Raw genomic sequence first — 21,779 nt, 5'->3', positions numbered from 1 at the left:
TTTACACTTGAAATTTAGAAGACAGGTGCACTGTAAAAAATCCATAGAAATTGCAGCTGGGTTGCCGCCAATTTACGAAATGTATGTTATTCACTGGCAACATTTTGTTCAAAGTTAAATGAACATCAAACATTCACAAGTCTTTGTCTTTACAGAGCAAAACCAAAAAAACAGCATCAAGCAAAACATTCTGGGAAACAAAATCTGAAGCAAAAAACAGAAAAGTTTGATAATGATTTCTGGTTCCCAGAATGCTTTGCGTGAGGCTGTTATTGTATAGTTTCATTCTGTAAAGACAAAGACTTGTTAATATTAAAAAAATATTTAACTTTGAACAAACTCTTGCCATTAAATAACATAAACCCAAATCCACGGCAAATTACCAGCAACCCAGCTGCAATAACATTATAATTTCTACGGAATTTTGTTACAGTGTGTGTAGGACAGGGTTGGAAACACCTGACCCGGGGGTTAGGAATGCACAGTGTAAAATGTCAGATTATGAATACCAGGATTAACCCCTTGTTAATTATGAAGAGTGTGAAACGTGAAAGAGATAACCAGGGTTAAGAATAAGTAAGGCATTAAATGCTTTGGTACTGATTTATGTATCACATTTTTTTACATAGAAATAAAACAGCAGACTTATTGTATTTTCTTTTCACAATAACTTTGGAAAAAAAAGAAGGGGAGGACTGGTTGTCCTGCGTGACCCTGTTATCACGCAAACAATCTTTGATCCCACGCAGATCCGAGCTTGAAAGATTGCTTTTCAGCTTTAAGACAGCAACAACATGTTGCTGACTAGCAGAGAATGAAAACAAAAATGATTAATGAAGCAAGCATCTTACAATTTAAATATTTGAGAATTAAAGTATATTTAGATATTTTGGAGTTATGTTCATAACCATTATTAGGCAAACTATGAACATCTATTAGCATCTGTAGACATGCAGTTGTGATGTGAAAATGATTTAATAGACTTATACCTCAGGTCAGGATAATTTCTTGTTAGTGTAACCATCTCAAGTTTCAGGCTCCCAGGGTCTTGAAGTCTCAGGATCTCGGATAATCTTGGCAGTATATCAGAAAGCCAATTCTCATTGGACCCCTTGTCAAGAGAATAAAAATTTATTTAGAAAAGTACATAAACATACTGCACTCTAAAAAAAAATCAGATGTACTTTTTTTACAGCTGTTTTTGCTGTGATTTGAATTTACACTTCATTAAGTTGGCTTTGGAGGTTAACGGAAATGTCTGTAACAATAACACCGTAACAAAAACTTTCTCATTCCACATATGGAGTCTGTATGTGTCGTTGTTTTCTTACCACTTTGGCAAATGTAGAGCAGATAATTCGGCTGTCTTGGCACATAAATTCAGCTGCTTTCTCCTGCTGTTTCTTCCGTTTTAGCTTCAGTTTTCTCTTCATCATTCGCCTCACATACTCAACCATTACTGCTAAATGCAGCTCGCCCAGCAGTTCCTATACACAGACAGACACAGACTCCTCAGATATGCATGCACCCCATGATTTGTTGAATACATAAGATGTATGAATTCTTTTGCATTTGATTCTAAAATATGCTGTTAAGGCAATTATGGAGGATATCTAAAACTGGAAGAAGTTCACAATAAATCACAATATAATATGGACAGCTTTTATGGTTATACAGTGTACTAACACATTTCTTTACATAACTTTGATCTATTTATTGTTTCATTATTTAAAACACAATTTTTTTAAAGAGCACCTATTATGTTGTTAAAAACAATGTTACTTTTTGTATTTGTTATAATACAATGTGTTAGCGTGGTTTATGGTTCAAAAAACACATTATTTTCCGTATTTGTGGTTCCTCTATCCCCTGCCTCTCTGAAACGCTTTGTGTAGCTTATTGTTCTGAAAAGTGCATTTTTCTCCGATTGGCCAGCTTATATGTACGTTGTGATTGGCCTGAATACCTCTGCCGTCAGCAGGAAATGTGATGCTCCCTACCATGTTTGAAAGATTAGCTTCCAATGCAATACTGACAGGAGTTAATATCGTCTTTACTACCGTATCTATATGAGCCAAATCTAATCCTGAAAATGCAGATGACCAAGCTGATCGATCAACTTTGCTAGAGTGGCTTTAGCAAGACGTAACAGATTGGTAAGGTAAAGATTACAAAAAATTAAAACCAAGTTGGCATTTGTGATCGTAGAAACGACAAATAAACGCTACTCTGCACTGTAAAGTTAAGTCAGTTGGTTTAGTCGGTAGTAAATTCTTTAAATATGAAACGTAGACTACTTAAAGGCTGTGGGCTCTATCATACACCCGGCGCAATGCAGCGCAATGCGCGACACAAGTGTCTTTTGCTAGTTTCAACCCGGCGTAATTATTATTTTCATATTTGGCGACACGTTGTTTAAATAGCAAATGCATTTGCGCCCAGTTTTGCGCCCATGGGTGTTCTGGTCTGAAAACGAGGTGTGTTCAGGCGCATTGTTGGCATGTAAATACTACGCCATTGACCAACAAAAACCTGGTCTAAAGTCTATGGCGCAATAGTGTTTTTGTTATTTAATGAGCGCATTAGAAATATGCGCCTATAAAAGAAACAACAACGCGTGTTTGCTTATCACACACTTGGATGTGCCGAAGCACAAAAACGCTTTTAAATATGAAAAATTAAATTAATAAAATGTAAAAGATTATTATTCTCAAGTCTCGTTTTTATTGAGTCTCTTGGACATCGACTATCCGCACGTTTGTAAATTCTTTATCTCCTGTTTGTTACAAATAAATATTTTGGACTACAAACCTTTTCTTGCATATTTGCAAATTATCTTATGAGATGATTATGTAGGATATCAATACATTTAAGGCAAATAAAAGCCTGTTATTTTTACTTCCATGACTGAAGAAAATGGCTTTTAAGGTTTTAATAAAAAAAAAAACTATTTCAATACAAATGAAAACAACACAATTATTTAACATTAATCTTAAACTGGTGGTCTTCTATCTCCACTTAGTTTTTCAGTTTATAAATTAATTAGGCATGGGTCAAACGCCAGGCGCAACTTGCTCTTAAAGCGGATGAGAGCTGAGACTCATTGGTTTATTGCATGTTTAGCCCAAAACACTCCCATTACTCATTACGAAAATAGGAACAACCCTTTTAGGCTGTGCGCTTGGCACCTAAACAATTTTTCCTGTCTTTAAATTAGCAAAAGTTGGTTCGGACACGCCCGTTTAGACCGCGCGCCGTGCGCTTTAGACCATGCGCTTAGATCGTTAAAATAGGGCCCTGTATGTCAGATGCGGGCGGAATTATGATAATGACCGTCGTAAATAAGTAAATTGTTGCTAAACAATACATGTGTTTGTTGTAATCCAAGAAAATAAATGTATTTATTTTATCTTGCGTAATCGTTTACATTGGAATTTGTACCTTTTGCATATTACTAACATGTACTAACACACAATTACACACCAAATGAAATGTAAAATAATGAATCGGATAATAGGTGCTCTTTAAATTTTATATATGAATATAGGTATTTATTTTCAATTTATTTGGTAAAATAGTATTAACATCATTTTGACCAATAAAAGAGTAAAAGTGAGTTTGCTTCTGACCTCTCGGCAGACAGACTCCAGCGGTTTCAAATGATGTATTTGATTTTCAAGTGCTTTCACCAGGTCATCCAACACCTTATTATGCCCATCATACCAGGCATTAGTCCAAAACTTACGGAACAGCGGCTGTGGAGAAATAACACAAAATATATTAAACACATTTTATCTTTATAGAGAAACTACATAGAAGATGTCTTTACTAACCTTAAGTTCTGTGTAAAAATATTGCTGACAAACTGTTTTGATGTTTGCTAATGTACACAGCAGTGCTTTTCTAGTCTTTTCTGGGAAAAGACGTTCTGCTTCTTGTACATATTTCCTAAGGACATAGAGAAATAATGGTTGCCAGAAAGATTGCATGTTTACAGTCTAGAGAGAGATTATATAAATGATATGAGCATTATTTATGATTATATGAGGATTATAAATGATATAATAAATAATATGAGCAACACACAAATCCACAAATGTGATGCATGTGACCACATTTACTGTATGTTTGTAACTGGACATTCAAGCTTTTAAAATGCTTCACAAAACAATAAAGCATAGATTTTATTATTTAGTACAAACTGGTGTGATAAGCGTTTAAATAAATTTCAACGAATCAAGCAAACTCACCTAAACTGGTGAATGTTAACCAGATAAACACAGAGAGTTTTAGCAGGACCTCCTTGTTTAACTTTGATAAGTTTTCGATTTTTCATATAGCTGCTATTGAAAAACAAGGAAACACATGTTAGTCGAATCATTTTAATGCATTGAGAATGGAGCAATGAAAATGTCTTTAATGTGGTGTGTTTTTGTAAGCCACTTGAAATGCCAAATGTGGGTTAAGCTCGCAAACTACGTCACACTTCAAGTCACTTTGGATACAAGTATAGACCACATAAAAAAAGTTTGCTTCAAAAACCTGATCACACAGTATATCAGTCAAACTACAGTTTGTTTGTTTTGATTTAAGCCCTCATAACTAAAAAAAATACAGATTAGTAGCACATAAAAACACAATAAAAACATGATAACATAATAATGCTTTGTCAGTATCTTGTTTTGGAACCAAACTCTTCAAATTCACTTACTCTTTTAGATAACTGTCCAGCTGGCATAAAATGTACTCGTTTTTGGTTTCAGAGCCCAAAATTGCTTTCATCTCCTTCATAGTTGAATCAATAAGCGGTAAAACAAACATGGTGACATTTCATGACGGGCTATTTTGAGTAAAGCCTTTAACAATTCTATGTCAGCTACATGAAACAGGCATTATTTAACTTTATTAACAGACACAAATTATAAGAAGGTTAGAAAGTGACTAAAAGAAGCCACAACATACCGGTATAATATCTACAGCAAGGCTGCTGATGTAAAATCCATCTACCAGATTTGGCTCAACACCATCACTCCATTTCTTCATTTCTTTCCCAAAAGCGGTGGACAACCACTTTCTGACTTCATTCTGATGACCAATAAACAATAACAGGAAATATTAATAACAATATGCAATAACAATATACCTCATGTATGACCGTTCAACGTGATTACGCGTTACGTAAGGTTCACGCTAACACGTCACACAGCTAGTGCAAGAAAATAAGTTTTGATTTAAAAGTGCATATTTTTATTTATCGTTTATCGTTTCTCTGGTAAAGACCCGTATGCCTTGGTCAGGATCATTCAGGGTCCTTTTAAGCTGCAAAACGTAACATTAATAGTAGCTTTAGCCTAAATGCTATAACATTAACTAGCACATAGCGCTAACTCAGCTGTCACAACTTTGTTGTTAGCATTGTAACATTGTAATTAAATTAATGTAACAGTGTCACAGTCAGTGTTATGTTGAGATGTTTTTGTGGCCTGTTTTCCATCTTTTGCATGCACGAGGTTTACATAAAAAGGAGGAAAGAATAGTGTTTGAGGCTCACAGTATGTCATTGTACAGTATGTACACAACTCTTATTATTCAACTATGCTTACGTAAATACAGTTTTACATTCTACAGCACCCTTTAAAATAAAGTTCATTAAAACTATGACATTTGTGCTGTTTATTTTAAGATTCAAATAGTGTTTTATCTATTAAGCCATACATAGTCGGGTTCCCATTTAAATGCACTGATGAATATATAACTGTTCTTTGAAACCTAATAATAAAAGTCATCCACTGAATTACCTCTTTGTGTAAAAAGTACTGTTCATGTAATATCTTAAGAGTTCCTTCAGGCAGCAGAGGTCCAAGTGATGATTGGTCGATGTGCTCTTTCAATTCCTGGTGGTTCAGCACATCGCTAAAACATACCAGAGGTGAATTTTATTTAGGTTTTATTTTTCTGTTCTATAGCTAGGCTTAAATATGTGCAAGTTAATGCGTAAGCTAATGCATACTTGAGAGACTGATCATTACATGTAAAAACTAGATGCTAGAATACTAGACGAATCCAGATGTTATACAAGTTTATTCAAGAATTATAGCAAAGGTGTGCTTTTTAAATGACTCATCCTAACATTGCAACTTGGTTTAGTGTCTCTTACCTTGGGTAGTAAAATGCAACCCAACGTAATATATAGCAGCAATCCTCAACATCCACCTTAGATCTGGTCAGCTCCTGGAGTCTGGTGGAGAAAGCCTGATGGTAAAGCTGGGCATATTTTGTGCAAATGTCAAAGTCTGATGGGTAACATTCCCTCAACCGTCTGACCACCACCAGCAGATCTTTTTGTATTTGCTTGCCCAGTCGGCACACTTCTCTCTTCAAGGAAGAAGACAGCTTATCCGCCCCATTCTCCTCTTCATTTGCATTCTTCATTCGTTCCTCCACAAAATCCTTGAGTTGTTTGTCATGGATCTCTCTGAACCTTATCGGCCTCCACGATGGGCGTTTCTCTTTGGCCAGTGTCTCCCAGCGTTTGTCCTGTGCCTCCTCCTGAAGTATGGCAGTCACAGCACTCTTGAGTCTCTCGTGGTTGTCCTCAATGAAGGAGTCCTTGATAATCATCTCCAGATGAGTGATGAAGCATTGGTAGTTATTCGGCAACTCTCCCTCCTCTTCCTCGGCTCTAGCTGGTTTATTCGAACCAAACAGACGTTCCTCAGCAGCCACCAGCAGCTTCTGTGCTTCAGCCAGGTTCTGTTCCAGGATTCCATTGAAATCAAGGTCCACTGCAGTTTGTGAAAGAACAATTTTGTTGTTTGATGTCTTCTTTTAGAAAATTATCCATTATTAATTAAACGTGTTGCATAGCAACGGTACACAATCACACTAACTAGAGGTAGTCTTTATTAGCTAAATTAATTTACATTTTAAAAGTAGAAATACATCAAAACATTGTCCTGTTTTACCTAATAGAATTTCAGGCCCCATCTCAGGATCACCAGAGACACCTTGAATGCTGTCAGTGGCAAGTCCTACAAAAGAAAATTATATTATATCTATATAAAAATATTATAACAATTCACTCATAATGTGTCAATATGAAACATTAATTGTAAAATAAATAGCCTTTTGTCATGCACTCCCGCCACACATTGTATTTCTCACGCAGAAAAACTATTAATCTTATATGTAATATGCTGCAGTGTCTATCTGGCCGTACCGATCAAGCCTGTCTCCCTCTGAGTTCTAGTAGGACATGCCGAGTATGCCACTTATAAGCCAATCCAAAAAAAAAAGAAAGAAAGAGGCTATACAATAGCCCTGTTGTATCTGGGTAAGATTTAACGCAACAACCAATGAAAAAGCTTATCCTCGTTCACCCACAGAGGAATGGAGCTCTGCCTCGGAGAGCATCACTTCGAGCACAGAGAGTCTGATCCAGGGGCGATTCTAGGATTTTCATTTTAGGGGGGCTCAGCTCCCAGAAAGGGTATGATTAAAAAAATATTATTTGACAATTAGGGTATATTTGTATTCTACTAACCTTATTGCAATCCACTATTCCATTGTATTCCCTGTGTTTCATATATGGGACTAGAAAATTTTCAGTTGGGAATGGAGATATTTTTACAATGAATGAAGACTTCCTGATTCATTATTCACTGTGCAAATACACGACACACGTTTCCAGTACAAACACATCATTTTACTGTTTTTACTGTTTTATTGTTTATCTTATAGATTAATATTATTAGTTTATATAGCCACTGTGTTAATCTGGGAACAAATTTATACAGATCTAAAATATAGAAAAGGGGACTGACCAAAAAGTGATCTACCTTAATACTGAGTTGTCAAGATGCAATATGATGTGGTTTTCAGGACAGGGTTTAGATTAATCCAGGACTACGCCCTAGTTATATTCTACCCAGTCTCCTGAGGATGCATATAAATAGCACAAAGTGTAAAAATTATGCAAATAAACCAGCTAGAGCCGAGGAAGAGGAGGGAGAGTTGCCAAATTCCACTTTGGCGTGCATATGATACGCCAGTCCTTCCCATTCACTTAAAAGGTGCATCTTTTTTTGTCGTTTTATTTATTGGTTTCTCAATTTTTTTCTGTTTTTTAAACCATTTTTGCTTGGGTTTAGGGTTAGATTTTAGATTTGCTTAATAAGGTTATTTAATATACATGTTTCTCCATGTTTTTGTCCATATTTAAGCCATGGTCGCTTGGAGTTGGGGTTAGAGTTGGGATTTGGGTTTGGATGTCATTTTTATATAACAAAAAGTTTTTCTAACCCTAAACCCAAGCGAAAATGGTAAAAAAAAAGCAAAAAAATTGAGAAACCAATAAATAAAATGACAAAAAAAGATGCACCGTTTAAGTGAATGGGAAGGACTGGCGTATCATATGCATGCCAAAGTGGAATTTGGCGTATGTATTGCATGATTATTACACTTTGTGCTATATATACGCATCTTCAGGAGACTGGGCTGTTATATTAGGATGCTTATGTCGTTTTTACAAGCATACCTTACAAAATAGTACGGGTGAGTGCATCTTGAGACAAAACAATGTGACTGATGTATTTTATGTTAGTGCAAGCTACTTTTAGTTAAGAACTAAAACTCAAACAGGCATTTTAGTGTTGAACTAGACTAAAGCCCTGTCTGGGAAACTATACTGTAGTAGGTGAACCCTCAAAAACTTAGGAATACACAATGTATACTACCATACCACAGACAAATACACAGGTGGCATACACTTTTTAAAAGGAAGGAGTTCAAATGTTGAAATATTACTAAAAAATACTAAAAAGCCTAGTGGCGCCCGTGGTCTGATCTCCTGTTAATGTTAACAAATGTACAACTTGTTTGACACAACTTGACTGCTGTTAGAGAATGTTTCCCAGATAATCAGCATCAGTTTTTCATGAGTGTCTAGCCAACAGTTTTAACAGCCTGTTCACTGACAACACCTGCTCAGAACATGTAGGTTAGGCCTCGTTATATTTTCATTATCACACGAGGACTGACATTTTGTCACATTAAACATCTGTCTCCAAATAGGCTTAATAATTTTATAAGCAACTGCTTTGCATCCAAATTAAGCATTTTCTTTTTTTACCACGGAGGGCTTGTGGTCTACAAAATTTCCCGTTTTTTTGGTCCCACTCAGCTTCTGCACACAGCTGACATGGAATGTTATTAACCAGTTCGGGAACTTTATTTTTTTGTTCTAACCGGTTCTGGAACTTCAATTTTAGGGTTGAACCGAAAACCGGAAACGTTAAAATACTGTTTCTGTTCGGAACGAACCAAAACCAAAAATCTAGTTTAAAGCCCTGCTATACTGATAACATTAACACGGTCTCACACCCATGGCGTCAATATTTGACGACACTTGACCATGCGTCAATATGTTGACGCGGAGGCTATACCTTTCGCGTCATTTTTTGACGAACTGGGGACTTCAATACTATTAGGTACGCGAAATTAAACAGTTGTCGCCTGGCATTGGGGTTAGGGTTAGGTTTGGGTAGGGATGTCATTATGTAAATCTAAACCTAAACCGACGCGAAAATGGTAGAAAATGGTAAGAAAATAGGAAAGAGAATGCAAAGGACTTAATAGTATTGAAGTCCCCAGTTCGTCAAAAAATCACCCTCCGCGTCAACATATTGACGCATGGTCAAGTGTCGTCAAATATTGACGCCATGGGGTGAGACTGGGTAACATGCATATTTGGCACTACTAAGGACCCTAGCTTAGTCCCATTGGGAGACTGTTGTTTTATGCGGGTTTGTAACAACTTGAGAGTGAGTAAATGATGACAGAATTTTTTATTTTTGGGTGAACTATGGCTTTAAGCTCGTTGTGATAATTTACAGCTGTTATTTATCATCAACCGTCAAAACCAACATCTCTCTGAGTTTAACACTTGTTAAAGTATATTATGAAATAATTTTTTTTTATTTTCTATTCATATTTGTGCACTTGAATGAATATTACAGTTAAATATGTGGTACTTTCCTGTCTTGCAATGTGTGTCTATATTAAAACTAAAACAAACGTTTGTCTTTTCTAAAGGTCTGTCGCATTTCTTGAAGTTTATTGCTTCCCACAATTTCGATCTTTACATTTCTCCACACAAACACCACCACTGTCTTTCTGTGCTGCTCTCTCCTAACAGACCCAGCCTTCTTCCGCCCACGGACAGAATGCTCCACAAAGAATACACTGTCATCATGTCAGCCCTGTCTTGTTTCATGCAGCCCTTATTGTTGTCTTGTTTTAATGTAGAGAGTCACATGTAACCTCACTGCAATCTGTAGTCTGAAAGTCTGTTGGTAATGTGTTTCTTGTTTGATACTGTATATTTTGTTGTGTTGCACTATTTTGTATGTTGTTGTTTTTCTGTTTTGGGACTACAGTTGAAAAATCATCATTTATGCTATAACCTGGCTCATTTACAGTCTGTACAGTAATGTTGGATTGTTCATTAATGTGCACTGTCCTGAATAAATAAATAAATAAATAAATGTGTGCTTTGTGTTTGTGCGCCTCATGCTCTCCGGTCTTAAAGTCGCCATGAAACGGAAGTAGCGATTGCCTTATTTTCCCTGTGGTGATGTATATTCGAGTGAAACCGGCTTCTTGGATGAAATAAGGCAGGGCTGGAATTGAATTTGTCCATCGAGATCTAATTAGACTGTTTGAAGTTGGGTCATTTTGCTAATTGCTAATCGCTGCGATCTTCTCCCGGACCCCGCCCACCTGCCATACCATATGACCAGAAGTGAAGAGAGATCGTTTTGAGGAGGGGAGGAGATTTGCATTTTTGATTAAAGTTTATGAGCTCACACTTATTTTAAAAAAATAATGAAGCTCACAGATAAGTCATTTGTCAATAATACCACAATATTAAATATATATATATATATATATTATATATATAGTTTTTCATTTCAATTTGATTGAGACTTTAAGTCTTGACCTTGCCCCCCACTTGTCTACCCTCATACCCTAGTTTAGTTCTCCCATATTTAATGCCCTTGTGTTTGCTCTCTCATCCTGGTTTGTTGTGTATCTGTAGATTGTGTCTGCCTTGCAGTCTTGCCATGCACTGTAAATTCTAACATGTTCAGTTTACTTGAAAAAACGAAGGTAACCGATTGCCCTTATTTTTCCAAAGCAAACTTAAAAGGAAAATTCAGGTTAACTTACTAATCAGCTCTTTTCTAAAACTCATTCATAGCTCCCATCATGCATTGTAACTTGACAAAATTGTGCAACTTTCTTACCATTTATCTTCACCATCATTGAGATTTGTATCAGAAATCATGATGTCTCGTTTAAGCATCAATAAAACACCTTAAAGGGATGTTATTTTGGGAAAGTGCCATATGAGCAGCATTCTTATGTGCTTTATTTCTTTACCATTTATTTATAAACAAATGTTTGATTAACAACTTGGTACAATATAATATTTAAATAAACCCCAGATGATCTGACAGGCTGATCTCCTACATCAAGCAATGAACAAATGGTTTTATTAAAACACTGTTGCAGTTGCTAAAAGAGGAGAGTTAGTTCAGTGAACATCAAGAGACAAATGTCTAACTAAAGGCAACAGTAATCACGAAAATGGTGACTTCAAATGAACCCATAACAAAAAGACAAACTGGAGATTTAATGTGATACATTTTGTGGTAAATGTCCATTTAGAAACAGGTGTGGAGGAGGGGAATTGCGATATTTTGTGTCATTTTACTTAAATTGCTTCAGTTGTTGTGTTATACTATTTGATTTTACAGCGTGCCCTGCCATGTTTATATTTGGATTATTTTTATTGTTTGACCCTTAAGGATATTTTTTGTTATTAATAAAAGTATTTTTGGTTAAGAGCTATCTGCAATTGGGTCCTGATCTGTCCCCGCACATACAGTACATTACAGATTGCACAGTTTGTATAATGTAGGCTATATTGTTAACATATCGACAAATTGGCTCCTGGTAAAATGTATTGTCTTGTCTTCTTTAATAAATATGTATTTAGAAATAAACAGACAATAATGCTTATAAATGTTTGATAAAACGATAAAAGTCTTTTACATTTGTTTATTTGTTTGGGTCCCCATTAGCATTGCTAGGCTTCCTGTGGCCCACAAAAGTGCTAAAACATATGTACAATTATAATACACCAAATATAACATACATAAGTTTAACATACATATAATATAACCACATGTATACTTTTGTCCACATATACACATTCAAACACATACAGCATTTAAAAATATCAGTACCTATAACAGTCACAAATTAACTGGTATAAGACTGTTAATTGTAATCTGTTTTAGAGTTTTCTTAAAATTACATGTTGGATATATGCCTTATTCTTAAGTCCAATTTATTCCAAGCAGATGCCGATCTAACTAATACTGTTCTTATCATACAATTGGACCTTGCCGATGGAACCACTTACACACCTGAGCTCACCTGACGCGTTACATGTCCTTGACAATACCCACTAAAAACCAATTTATTTACAAAAGATTTTGGGGTCACACTTTATTTTATGGTATCACTGTTACAGTGTAATTATACATTTAAGTACTAAGTAATAATCATTAACCACATGTACTTACTATAGGGTTGGGGTTAGTATTAGGGTTTGGTTTAGGGTAAGTTGCATGTAATTATGCATAATTAACTGTTATTACTATAATAATTACTTTATGTGTAACAAAGACACCGTAAAATAAAGTGTTACCGATTTTGGATTATTTTTAAATAGAGCATGCAGAGGTGTAAAGTACTTGAGTAATTTTACTTGATTACTGTACTTAAGTATTATTTTTGGCGATTTTTACTTTACTTGAGTACAATTAAAAATCAATACTTTTACTTTTACTTAAAAAAATAACTTTTTACTCCTTACAATTTTATTTACAGTCAAAAAGTACTTTTTAGAGATCAATTCATTCTATTTTCCCGTGCTCTTACCAAAACAATTGAATTGTGCTGATGTCCAGTTTAACTTAAATGTATTTCATTTTGGATCCTTTGGACCATTCTAAGGAATTGGCGAACAGTTCATCTGATAATGAAGATTTTTTCGCTTCTTTGAAACCGTCAACACATGATGTGTGTTCCCGTGTGACACGTTCCCTGCTATTTGCAGCCTTTCTAACAAGACTAAGACCTTGTTCCGTCTGTCACTCCAAATCTGATTTTGCTGCATATCCAATTTGACAGATTCGCTGTCCATATTGTGTATCAGAACTGTTCAGATCTGATCTGTGCATCCTGTAGCGATCTGATGTTTTCCGGATTATCTGCACTGTTTGTATGGCAATGACGTCACGCTGCCTCTATGTCTGACGTGTTTACGTGACGCAAAAGTATGACATAACCAAAAAGTTACACAAATGCAATCAGGGTGGTCAGACTGAAACGGATTTCCGGAAATGCGATTTGAAATTGTCACAGGTCGGAGAAGCGGACCGCCCCTGTCGCGGGTTATTAGCAGACACTGGGACTTTCACTCTTACCTCATCGGCTCGTGACAACATACGGTAAGTACTTCACAGGTACGGTAGGTTCTCTTCTTCTGCAGACTTTTAGCTGTGACACAGAGGATTACTTTCACTCTCATTGGCTCGTGACAACATACGGTAAGTTCTTCACAGGTACGGTACTCAGGTTCTCTCTTACTGCAGGCTTCAATACAGGGGGGCACACACAGCATATACAATAGGTTGGTTTACTGGCTTCCACAGCCTTTCGTTCTCCCACGGCAAATTCAGTGAAGGGCGGGGACTACTGACAATACAAACACAGCATCACACTGCACTACTTCAAAGTGTTTTCTCACAGCAAAGACACGGACTCACCTACAGCACTCGTTGTGAACATTAAGGTCACCGCCCCGTCTTCCTTGAGCTGGACCAGGGACCGGTTGGCGTTGTCAATGTGGGCCAGTAATATGCACGTCGCTGCGACGGCCCCAGAATCGTCTCTGGCCGGCTCTCCCTATTTGTCAACCTATTTACTGAAGTCTCACAACACAGGTTGGACAGTTGACTCTACAGTACACACTGAATCAGACACTGAATACTCACAATCGTTACACAATTTCCTCCGTTTGTTCTCTTCTCCTACACACAAATGAAATCCCCTTCGCCTGTATTCAAAAGGACTGCTCTTTCAGCAACACATACGGTGAGTCGTTCCTCTCCCACACTGGCCTCACAGCAGTGATACACATAAATCCGTTTATTCCTGAAATCTTCATATAAAGCAACTACTCAGCCGCTGACTCTGTTTCCTCTTCTGCTTTGTTTCCAGTAACCAGTCGTCTCCTACCGCTGCCAGCGTGACTGTACCCAGGTCTTTACTCTGCAACCCGGAACGGTCCAACAGCATAACACAGCTGCCACCACCAACGACAATGACAATCGGTGCTCCTTTAATAACACAGCAATGCCTTTCTTTCACCTCCTTGCGGCTCCGCACTCTCTCCGCTCGCTTCCCAGCGATCGCCGGATCAACGGAGCCTTCGGGCTCTTCAAAAGGTAAGTGTGTTTTCGGTCCGCCCTTGGCGGAAAGGAGCTTCCCCGAATTAACCACACTAGGCGGAACTGTGTCTGCCCAAAGTCAACCGCCCTCTCTTGTGTTTCTGCAGCTCTATTTGTGTGTCTCCTCTTACACACATCCTCCAATCCCCAACCGCTACGTTTATTCCGCACACCTGCGTTTAATCGGGCTTGATTTCGTCTTGCGGCATTTACCGGAAGTTCCGGTGTTTCCGCTCTTCCGCCCGGAAGTGTTCCCAATCTTCCCCATCTTTGGTTCCGCCCCGTAGAAATCGTCACCGTGTGACAAAATAACCATTTCAAACCACAACTGGATGTAGCCTGAAACGGAGTAGGAAAAACGGATTTCATGTGTCTTTTTGGCCGTTCACACGTTCTAAATGTGATTGGATTCCTCTCAGATATGCACCAAAATCAGATTTGGACTGACACTGTGAACCAGGTTTAATAGACCTCTTCCTGCATCGGCTGCCTGTGAGAGGCTTGATAGAGCTTGAATTTTGAAAATTAGCTTCTGCTTAAGTTAATTTCAAGGTTTTAAAACTTTGAGTAGCATGTTGCATACTGAAATTAGGTAGTCTAAGTTTAATAAGTAAGGAATAATTGATGACGCGCAGCTGAATTATTAGAAAATAATGCACACCCTAGGTGCCACAACACAAAGTGGAGTTGTAACAGCAATCAGATAATTAAAAGGACCGGAGTCATTTGTACTTTTTACTTTTACTCAAGTATGATTCTGGCCAGAAACTTTTACTTTTAATTGAGTAAAATTTAGACTCAGTACTTGTACTTTCACTTGAGTAACATTTTTGAGTACTTTTTACACCTCTGGCATTATGCATATAACAGAGAAGACTTATATTAAGTTTGTCCTTCACCTTTAGCCAGCCCAAACAGGTATGCATTTTGTCCCCACTAGTGCGAAGAGCAACCAAGGGCTACCCTTGCAGCTCCGTTCTGAACAATTTGTAATTTTTTCAGATGTCCCTGTCCAGCACTGGACCAAATTACTGGGCAGTACTCCAGATGTGACAGAACTAAAGACTGGACAACTGTTTTCATAACTAATGGTGGACAATATACTGAACATCTCCGGGAAACAGCAATGCCTTTGGCCATTTTAGACACAATATGATCTGATCAGCCCAAGAGAGCTGACTATCCAGCTTCACACCCAAGAGTTTAGTCTGACTCACCTGTTCTACCACAGATGTATCAATAAATTAATTTAAGTTACAAGGCATACCAAGCATACGTTTAGTACCAAAGACTATAATTTAGTTTTAGATATATTGAGAGCTAATTTATTAAGTTTCACCCAATTTCTAATGGCATTAAGTTCCCTCTGCAAGGTGCAATTTATGTCCGTTATTGTAGGTGATGCATAAAACATTGTAGCATCATCTGCATAGAGTACAACATTTGCTCTTGACACAGCATATGACAGATCATTAACAAACACAGAAAACAACAATGGACCAAACAGTTGCACTGAGGAATATCACATGACAACCATTTCTACCAATGCAGTGTTAGTGGAGTGTCCTAGCTTATAAGCATGCTGTGAATTGGAGAGCAAATCATTTGATACAAAGTACTGCATCATTTGATTAAAAAGTAACTTTTAGGTAGAATGTTAATTGGTCTACAGTTTGATTCAGTGAGACCCAATCTATCATCTTTCACTAAAGGTATAATTTTGGACTGCTTCCAAATTTCCGGAAACACCCCACTTATCACAGATCTATTAAAATGTGACTAATAGGTTTGCATAAGATGTTAGCAACAGTTTTAAAAATTTTGCCATCCAAGTGATCATCTATACCTGCAGTTTTTTTTCCTCCGGGAGAGAGAGCAACATCTTTTCAACAATTCCTCTCTAACTATACAAGATTTATTCCTCATAATGTTCTTCACATTACTACAAGGTGAATCCTCAGGTAGATCTTAAATTTTCAGTTTTCTTCATAAAAAAGTCATTCAAATGATTTGCTTTATCAAAAGGTTTAGTGATTATTTCTGCTGCTGCTGTTTCCAAATACTTATTAGAACACTTTGGCTTTTTACACATTATTTCATTCATCACTTTCCACAATTGCTTGCAATTATTTGATGAGTTACTAATCTTTTGGCTAAAATATATTTTCTTTTTTAATCTATTTAAAGGAATAGTCTACTCATTTTCAATATTAAAATATGTTATTACCTTAACTAAGAATTGTTGATACATCCCTCTATCATCTGTGTGCGTGCACGTAAGTGCTGGAGCGCACTGCGACGCTTCGATAGCATTTAGCTTAGCCCCATTCATTCAATTGTACCATTTAGAGATAAAGTTAGAAGTGACCAAACACATCAACGTTTTTCCTATTTAAGACGAGTAGTTATACGAGTAAGTTTGGTGGTACAAAATAAAACGTAGCGCTTTCTAAGCGGATTTAAAAGAGGAGCTACATTTTATGGCGTAATAGCACTTTTGGGAGTACTTCGACTCGGCGCAGTAACACCCTCCCTCTCCCATTATTAGAGTGAGAAATCCGCTTAGAAAAGCACTACATTTTATTTTGTACCACCAAACTTGCTCGTATAACTACTCGTCTTAAATAGGAAAAACGTTGATGTGTTTGGTCACTTCTAACTTTAAACTGGTACCATTGAATGAATGGGGCTAAGCTAAATGCTATCGAAGCGTCGCAGCGCGCTCCAGCGCTTACGTGCACGCACACAGATGATAGAGGGATGTATCAACAGTTCTTAGTTAAGGTAATAACATATTTTAATATTGAAAATGAGTAGACTATTCCTTTAACTTTGTCACTTTATTTCTCAACTTACAATAATACCTTTCATCCATATCCCTTTTAGATTTTAGAATTTCAGCTTTATCATTATTCCTTTCCCTCATAATAGATTTTAGCTCGGTATCTAACCAAGGAGCTTTATTGCCTTATTGACCTTTTTCTAATTGGTGCATGTTTGTCTACTATTTTCACAAACCTATCCATGAAAACACGTAAAGAAACATTAACATCCTCCTCGTCACAAACCGCCGACCAAGTGGACCTTTCAACATCTTCCACAAACGCATTAGAATCGAACGTTTTATAAGACCTATGATAAACAATCCTTGCACCAGATTTAGGCGATTTAGTTTTCTTTAATGTGATGATTAAATTATGGTCACTGCATCCTACTCCTACTGAGATGACATGCAAACACAACTCATACACATTTGTTAAAATGTGGTCAATGCATATGTTAATTTGAATTTACCATTCAAAGAAATTATTGTGGGTTGTGTAACAATCTGCTTAAGTTTAGAAGCATTAGTTAGTAATTATCTTTTAACGTAAATAACACTTCTTTGAGAACCAATCAATGCTGAAATCCCCCAACAGAAAGATATCTTTGTTTTGAGCAGATGCCTTCTCAATGTTATCACGTATTTTTTCCAAATACTCTACATTTGAACTGGGAGGTCAGCAACCGCAGCCCACTAAAATGGGTTTGTTAAACTGAATATGTGATTTCAATGTCGCTGCCCATCAAATCTTCCCTTGGAATGACTGCAATATTTTCGCTAATATAGAATGCAACACCCCTACCATTTTGATTTCTATCTTTTCTAAATAGTCTATACTCCTCAACAGCTGTGAATTAACAAAACTGCAGTCTGATAAAAAAGTGTGTTTCTGATAAAGCCAATACATGAATCTCATTGGAACAGATGTTTATAATTCCATGAACCTACAAATGTTCAAATGAGCTAGAACTAAACCTTTCTTAGTTTGAAAGTAAAATTGTCATATTAATAACATTAAAACATCAAAGCAAAAACAAAACAAAAACATCAAACTACAGGTCACGAGCAGTTATTCAGATGCTTGCTTTTGTCCATTCGCCGGCCAAATTACATGAAATGATAAATAGTGAAAAAGGATGAATTGTAAGAAAAACCCATTTCTAATCATTAAAGTCAAATGTGACCATACCAAACAGACAATCATTATATCTGTCAATGCTATTTTGTACAGTCCGACAGACAATAGCAGATTTGTCTTACCTTCTTTCACTTTAGTTCACAAAGTTATTATCCACAGTTAATGGCGCTCTAAATGTGTCCGGGGCAGATATTCTTGTAACTTTCAGCTGCGTTTGATTTCCTCATAGCTTTTAAATACCCACACAAGCACCATGTGATCAAGGGGCTGGTCCTCCCATAGGAAAAACTTATGTTTTAGTGCTCATCCTGTGTGGGAATTTTCTGATTGCTGACTCCCTAAATAGTGTGTTTTAGCGGGGTTTTTGCCTGAAAGACTCTATAGAAATCTGGCACCCTATTAAACGACGTTAAACTGAGAGAGCGTGCCGTTCACAAACACCAGAATGAACGAGTTCACAGTAACGTTTTGAGGTACCCATGTTTTGTGTGGTAGCACATGGCCTTTTGTTTGGGCTGTGTGTTTTCTATTGCTGCGTCCGAAAACTCAAGGCAGTGACTCGTTGCCTCGCTGCCTCATGAGGAAATGACTTCGGAGGGATGAAGGTAGCTCAGAGAAAGACTTTCGGACACACTTCTAAGGCAGCGTGTTTGAAATTTAAACAGAGAGCGCCTTTGTGATAACTAATCACATATTTGAAAACTACAATACTAATTTATCGCTAGAAATGCAATTAAAAGGTGTAAAAAGTGAAAATATACCTTTATTTACACTACATTGGTGGTCCAGTCGCGTCCTTGGCCGCCATTTTATTTTTTCGAACTCGACCAGACTCGACCAATCACATTCTTAATGTACGTCCACGCATAGGTATCTCAGGAGACAGGAAGTAAACCTAACATTGAATTCGGACATGCCTTGATGCCTTGCTGCCTTGAAAAGCTGCCCCAGAAGGCAGCAATTTAGAGTTTTCGGACGCAGCCTTTGTCTCATCTCATGACCCCGCCCCTCGTTAGTTAATTGTTAAATTATTGCTTGCAAGTCAAGTGAGTTTGTCAAGTTTATTGTTCAAGTTTATTGTTTTGAAGCCTAGTCTTGTCCATGTCTTAGTTTAGTAGTCTTGTATATCATTTGTCTTTGTAATTGCTTTGTTTTACCCCCTCGTGGGTGTTTGTTTTCCGTTCAAATAAAAGTCCTTTGTGTACCCAGTAAGCATGTGGAATCCGTCTCTCTCTCTCCTTTGGATAAGTCATGACAAAACATTGAAAGAAGTCAGTCCACCCCTGACAAATCTTTTCCCTGCAATCCATTACAGTTTCCTGTAAACCTCGTGGTTTCCCAGGAGCTTTATCGATGCGTCAGTGCTGCCTCCAACCGGTAGGCCTACCCTGCAATACAAATGTGAATCAGGCTGTACAGTTTACTTCCACCCTTATGTTGAAATCGTAGAAGAACTGAAAGCTGATATTGTGATCATTACATCCAAGAAGATGCACAAAAAATATTTTTATTTTTGAAGGATAAAGTCACATCCTGAAGAAATGTTCTTATTTCAAATTTTTTGGCCATGCAGTATGTTTCTGTCCATCACTTTAAGGAAATAAAACACTGAATGGACCAGAATCAGGTCATGAATTATTCTGAACAATGGCTTCTTGAGTAGGAAGTTAAACTAAGGACAAGAGAAAGTAAAACTGAAACTGAGTACCCCACCCGCCTTATACAGGGCTTTTCCAAAGCCTCTTAGGAGCCATAAATTTGTCAATTCTAAATTAGGAAAGCAGTAAAGTCCCAAACAGTATAGAAAAATCATGTTATGCTAAAGACTGGAAAACAATGACCTTTTACATCCCCCTTTGCCCCCCCCCCCCCTCTTGGCGCCATGCCTGGCTGCCAGCTTTGAGCAAATGCAAACTGCATGAATATTATTACTGGTGACACTCTTATTAAACAAATATTCCTTTCAGAGGTACACTTGGCTCTGAGAAAGACCTGTTGAGGCAAATACAATGTTGTTTAGAGCAGATAGAGCAGAAAGTCGTTGTTATGACTGATGGCACTGGTCACGCAGGGATGAGGAAAAAGTGACTCAATTCTTATATTTATCATCATACTGTACAATAAAACATTGCCTTACATTGTTAGCAGAGATTAAGGGATAGTTCACCCAAAAATGAAAATTCTGTCATCATTTACCCACTCCCATGCCGTCACAAACCTGTATAAATGTCCTTGTTCTGATGAACACGAAGGGAGATATTTTGAGGAATGCTCGCAACCAAACCGCTCATAAGCCCCACTCACCTCCACAGTATTACTTTTCCTACCATGGAAGTGAACGGGGCTCACAAGCGGCCCGGCTACAAACACTCCTCAAAACATCTTCACTGTTAGACTTTTTATTGTATATATGTGGTAGTGTGTTACTGTAAATGCCCCATTACAGTACCATAACTGTACATGTTTTTTTACAGTATGATGCCTTTACTGCAGTTCCATTTTACAGTATAATACCCTTACTGTAACCTAGTTTTAAAAAATATATTGCCTTGAAGAGGAATCAAACCCGGGTCACCCTTGTCATAGGTCCATAACACTATCCACTATCACAGTACCACAGAGTCACTTAATAAAAGTTACTCGCTACACTCCCCAAGTAGCCTTTTCTGTCACTTTCCCGACACTCCAAGGAGCGAAATCTTGGCATCACGAGTGTTTTGAAGTCTTGAGATCAAATTCAAATCTGACGGTCAACAATTTTTAATAAATTATTTACACTGCTGAAAAACAACTCACATTTTGAAATTTGCTTCACTGCTAAAAGCATAACAAATAAAATGTATTTAATTTCATAGATATATTTTATTTTTCCATTTTATATGCTTTTATAACACTGTTTTATTCAACTACAGTAGCACTACTGCTGTTGTTTTACAGCAGTCTACTGCAAATTCAAAACATACAGTAAATCACTGTAAAATAAATGTTAATACCCATAATGCAATGCATATTACAGTAATGAACTGAAAAATTATGGTATTTTACTGGGCATTTTGTGGTAAGTAACTGTAGAAATTACAGTTAAGTCTAACAGTGTTCCTTTGTGTTCATCAGAACAAAGACATTTACAGGTTTGTAACAATACGAAAGTGAGTAAATGATGAGAGAATTTTTATTTCTGGATGAACTATCCCTTTAATTACACTAGTTTATCTAAATTTAAAGCAAAACC

General features: G+C 37.0%; 1 protein-coding gene across 1 annotated transcript; it reads right to left on the bottom strand.

Moving 5' to 3' along the window:
• Positions 1 to 348: 348 nt before the first annotated feature.
• On the bottom strand, positions 349 to 7,252 carry LOC129429200 (tumor necrosis factor alpha-induced protein 2). Its single transcript, XM_073855926.1, has 12 exons — positions 7,220 to 7,252; positions 6,966 to 7,031; positions 6,158 to 6,785; positions 5,799 to 5,913; positions 4,968 to 5,085; positions 4,712 to 4,811; positions 4,251 to 4,343; positions 3,834 to 3,948; positions 3,630 to 3,755; positions 1,332 to 1,487; positions 990 to 1,111; positions 349 to 804 (listed from the first exon to the last, which is right to left on the bottom strand). Exons 2-12 carry the CDS (start codon positions 6,985 to 6,987, stop codon positions 612 to 614), a joined length of 1,788 nt encoding a protein of 595 aa, XP_073712027.1. The 5' UTR covers positions 6,988 to 7,031; positions 7,220 to 7,252; the 3' UTR covers positions 349 to 611.
• Between the last annotated feature and the right edge of the window lie 14,527 nt (positions 7,253 to 21,779).

Source organism: Misgurnus anguillicaudatus, chromosome 18 (assembly GCF_027580225.2).
Source record: "Misgurnus anguillicaudatus chromosome 18, ASM2758022v2, whole genome shotgun sequence".
NCBI classification, from domain to species: Eukaryota; Metazoa; Chordata; class Actinopteri; order Cypriniformes; family Cobitidae; genus Misgurnus; species Misgurnus anguillicaudatus.
This window is presented reverse-complemented; position numbering and strand designations above follow the sequence as displayed.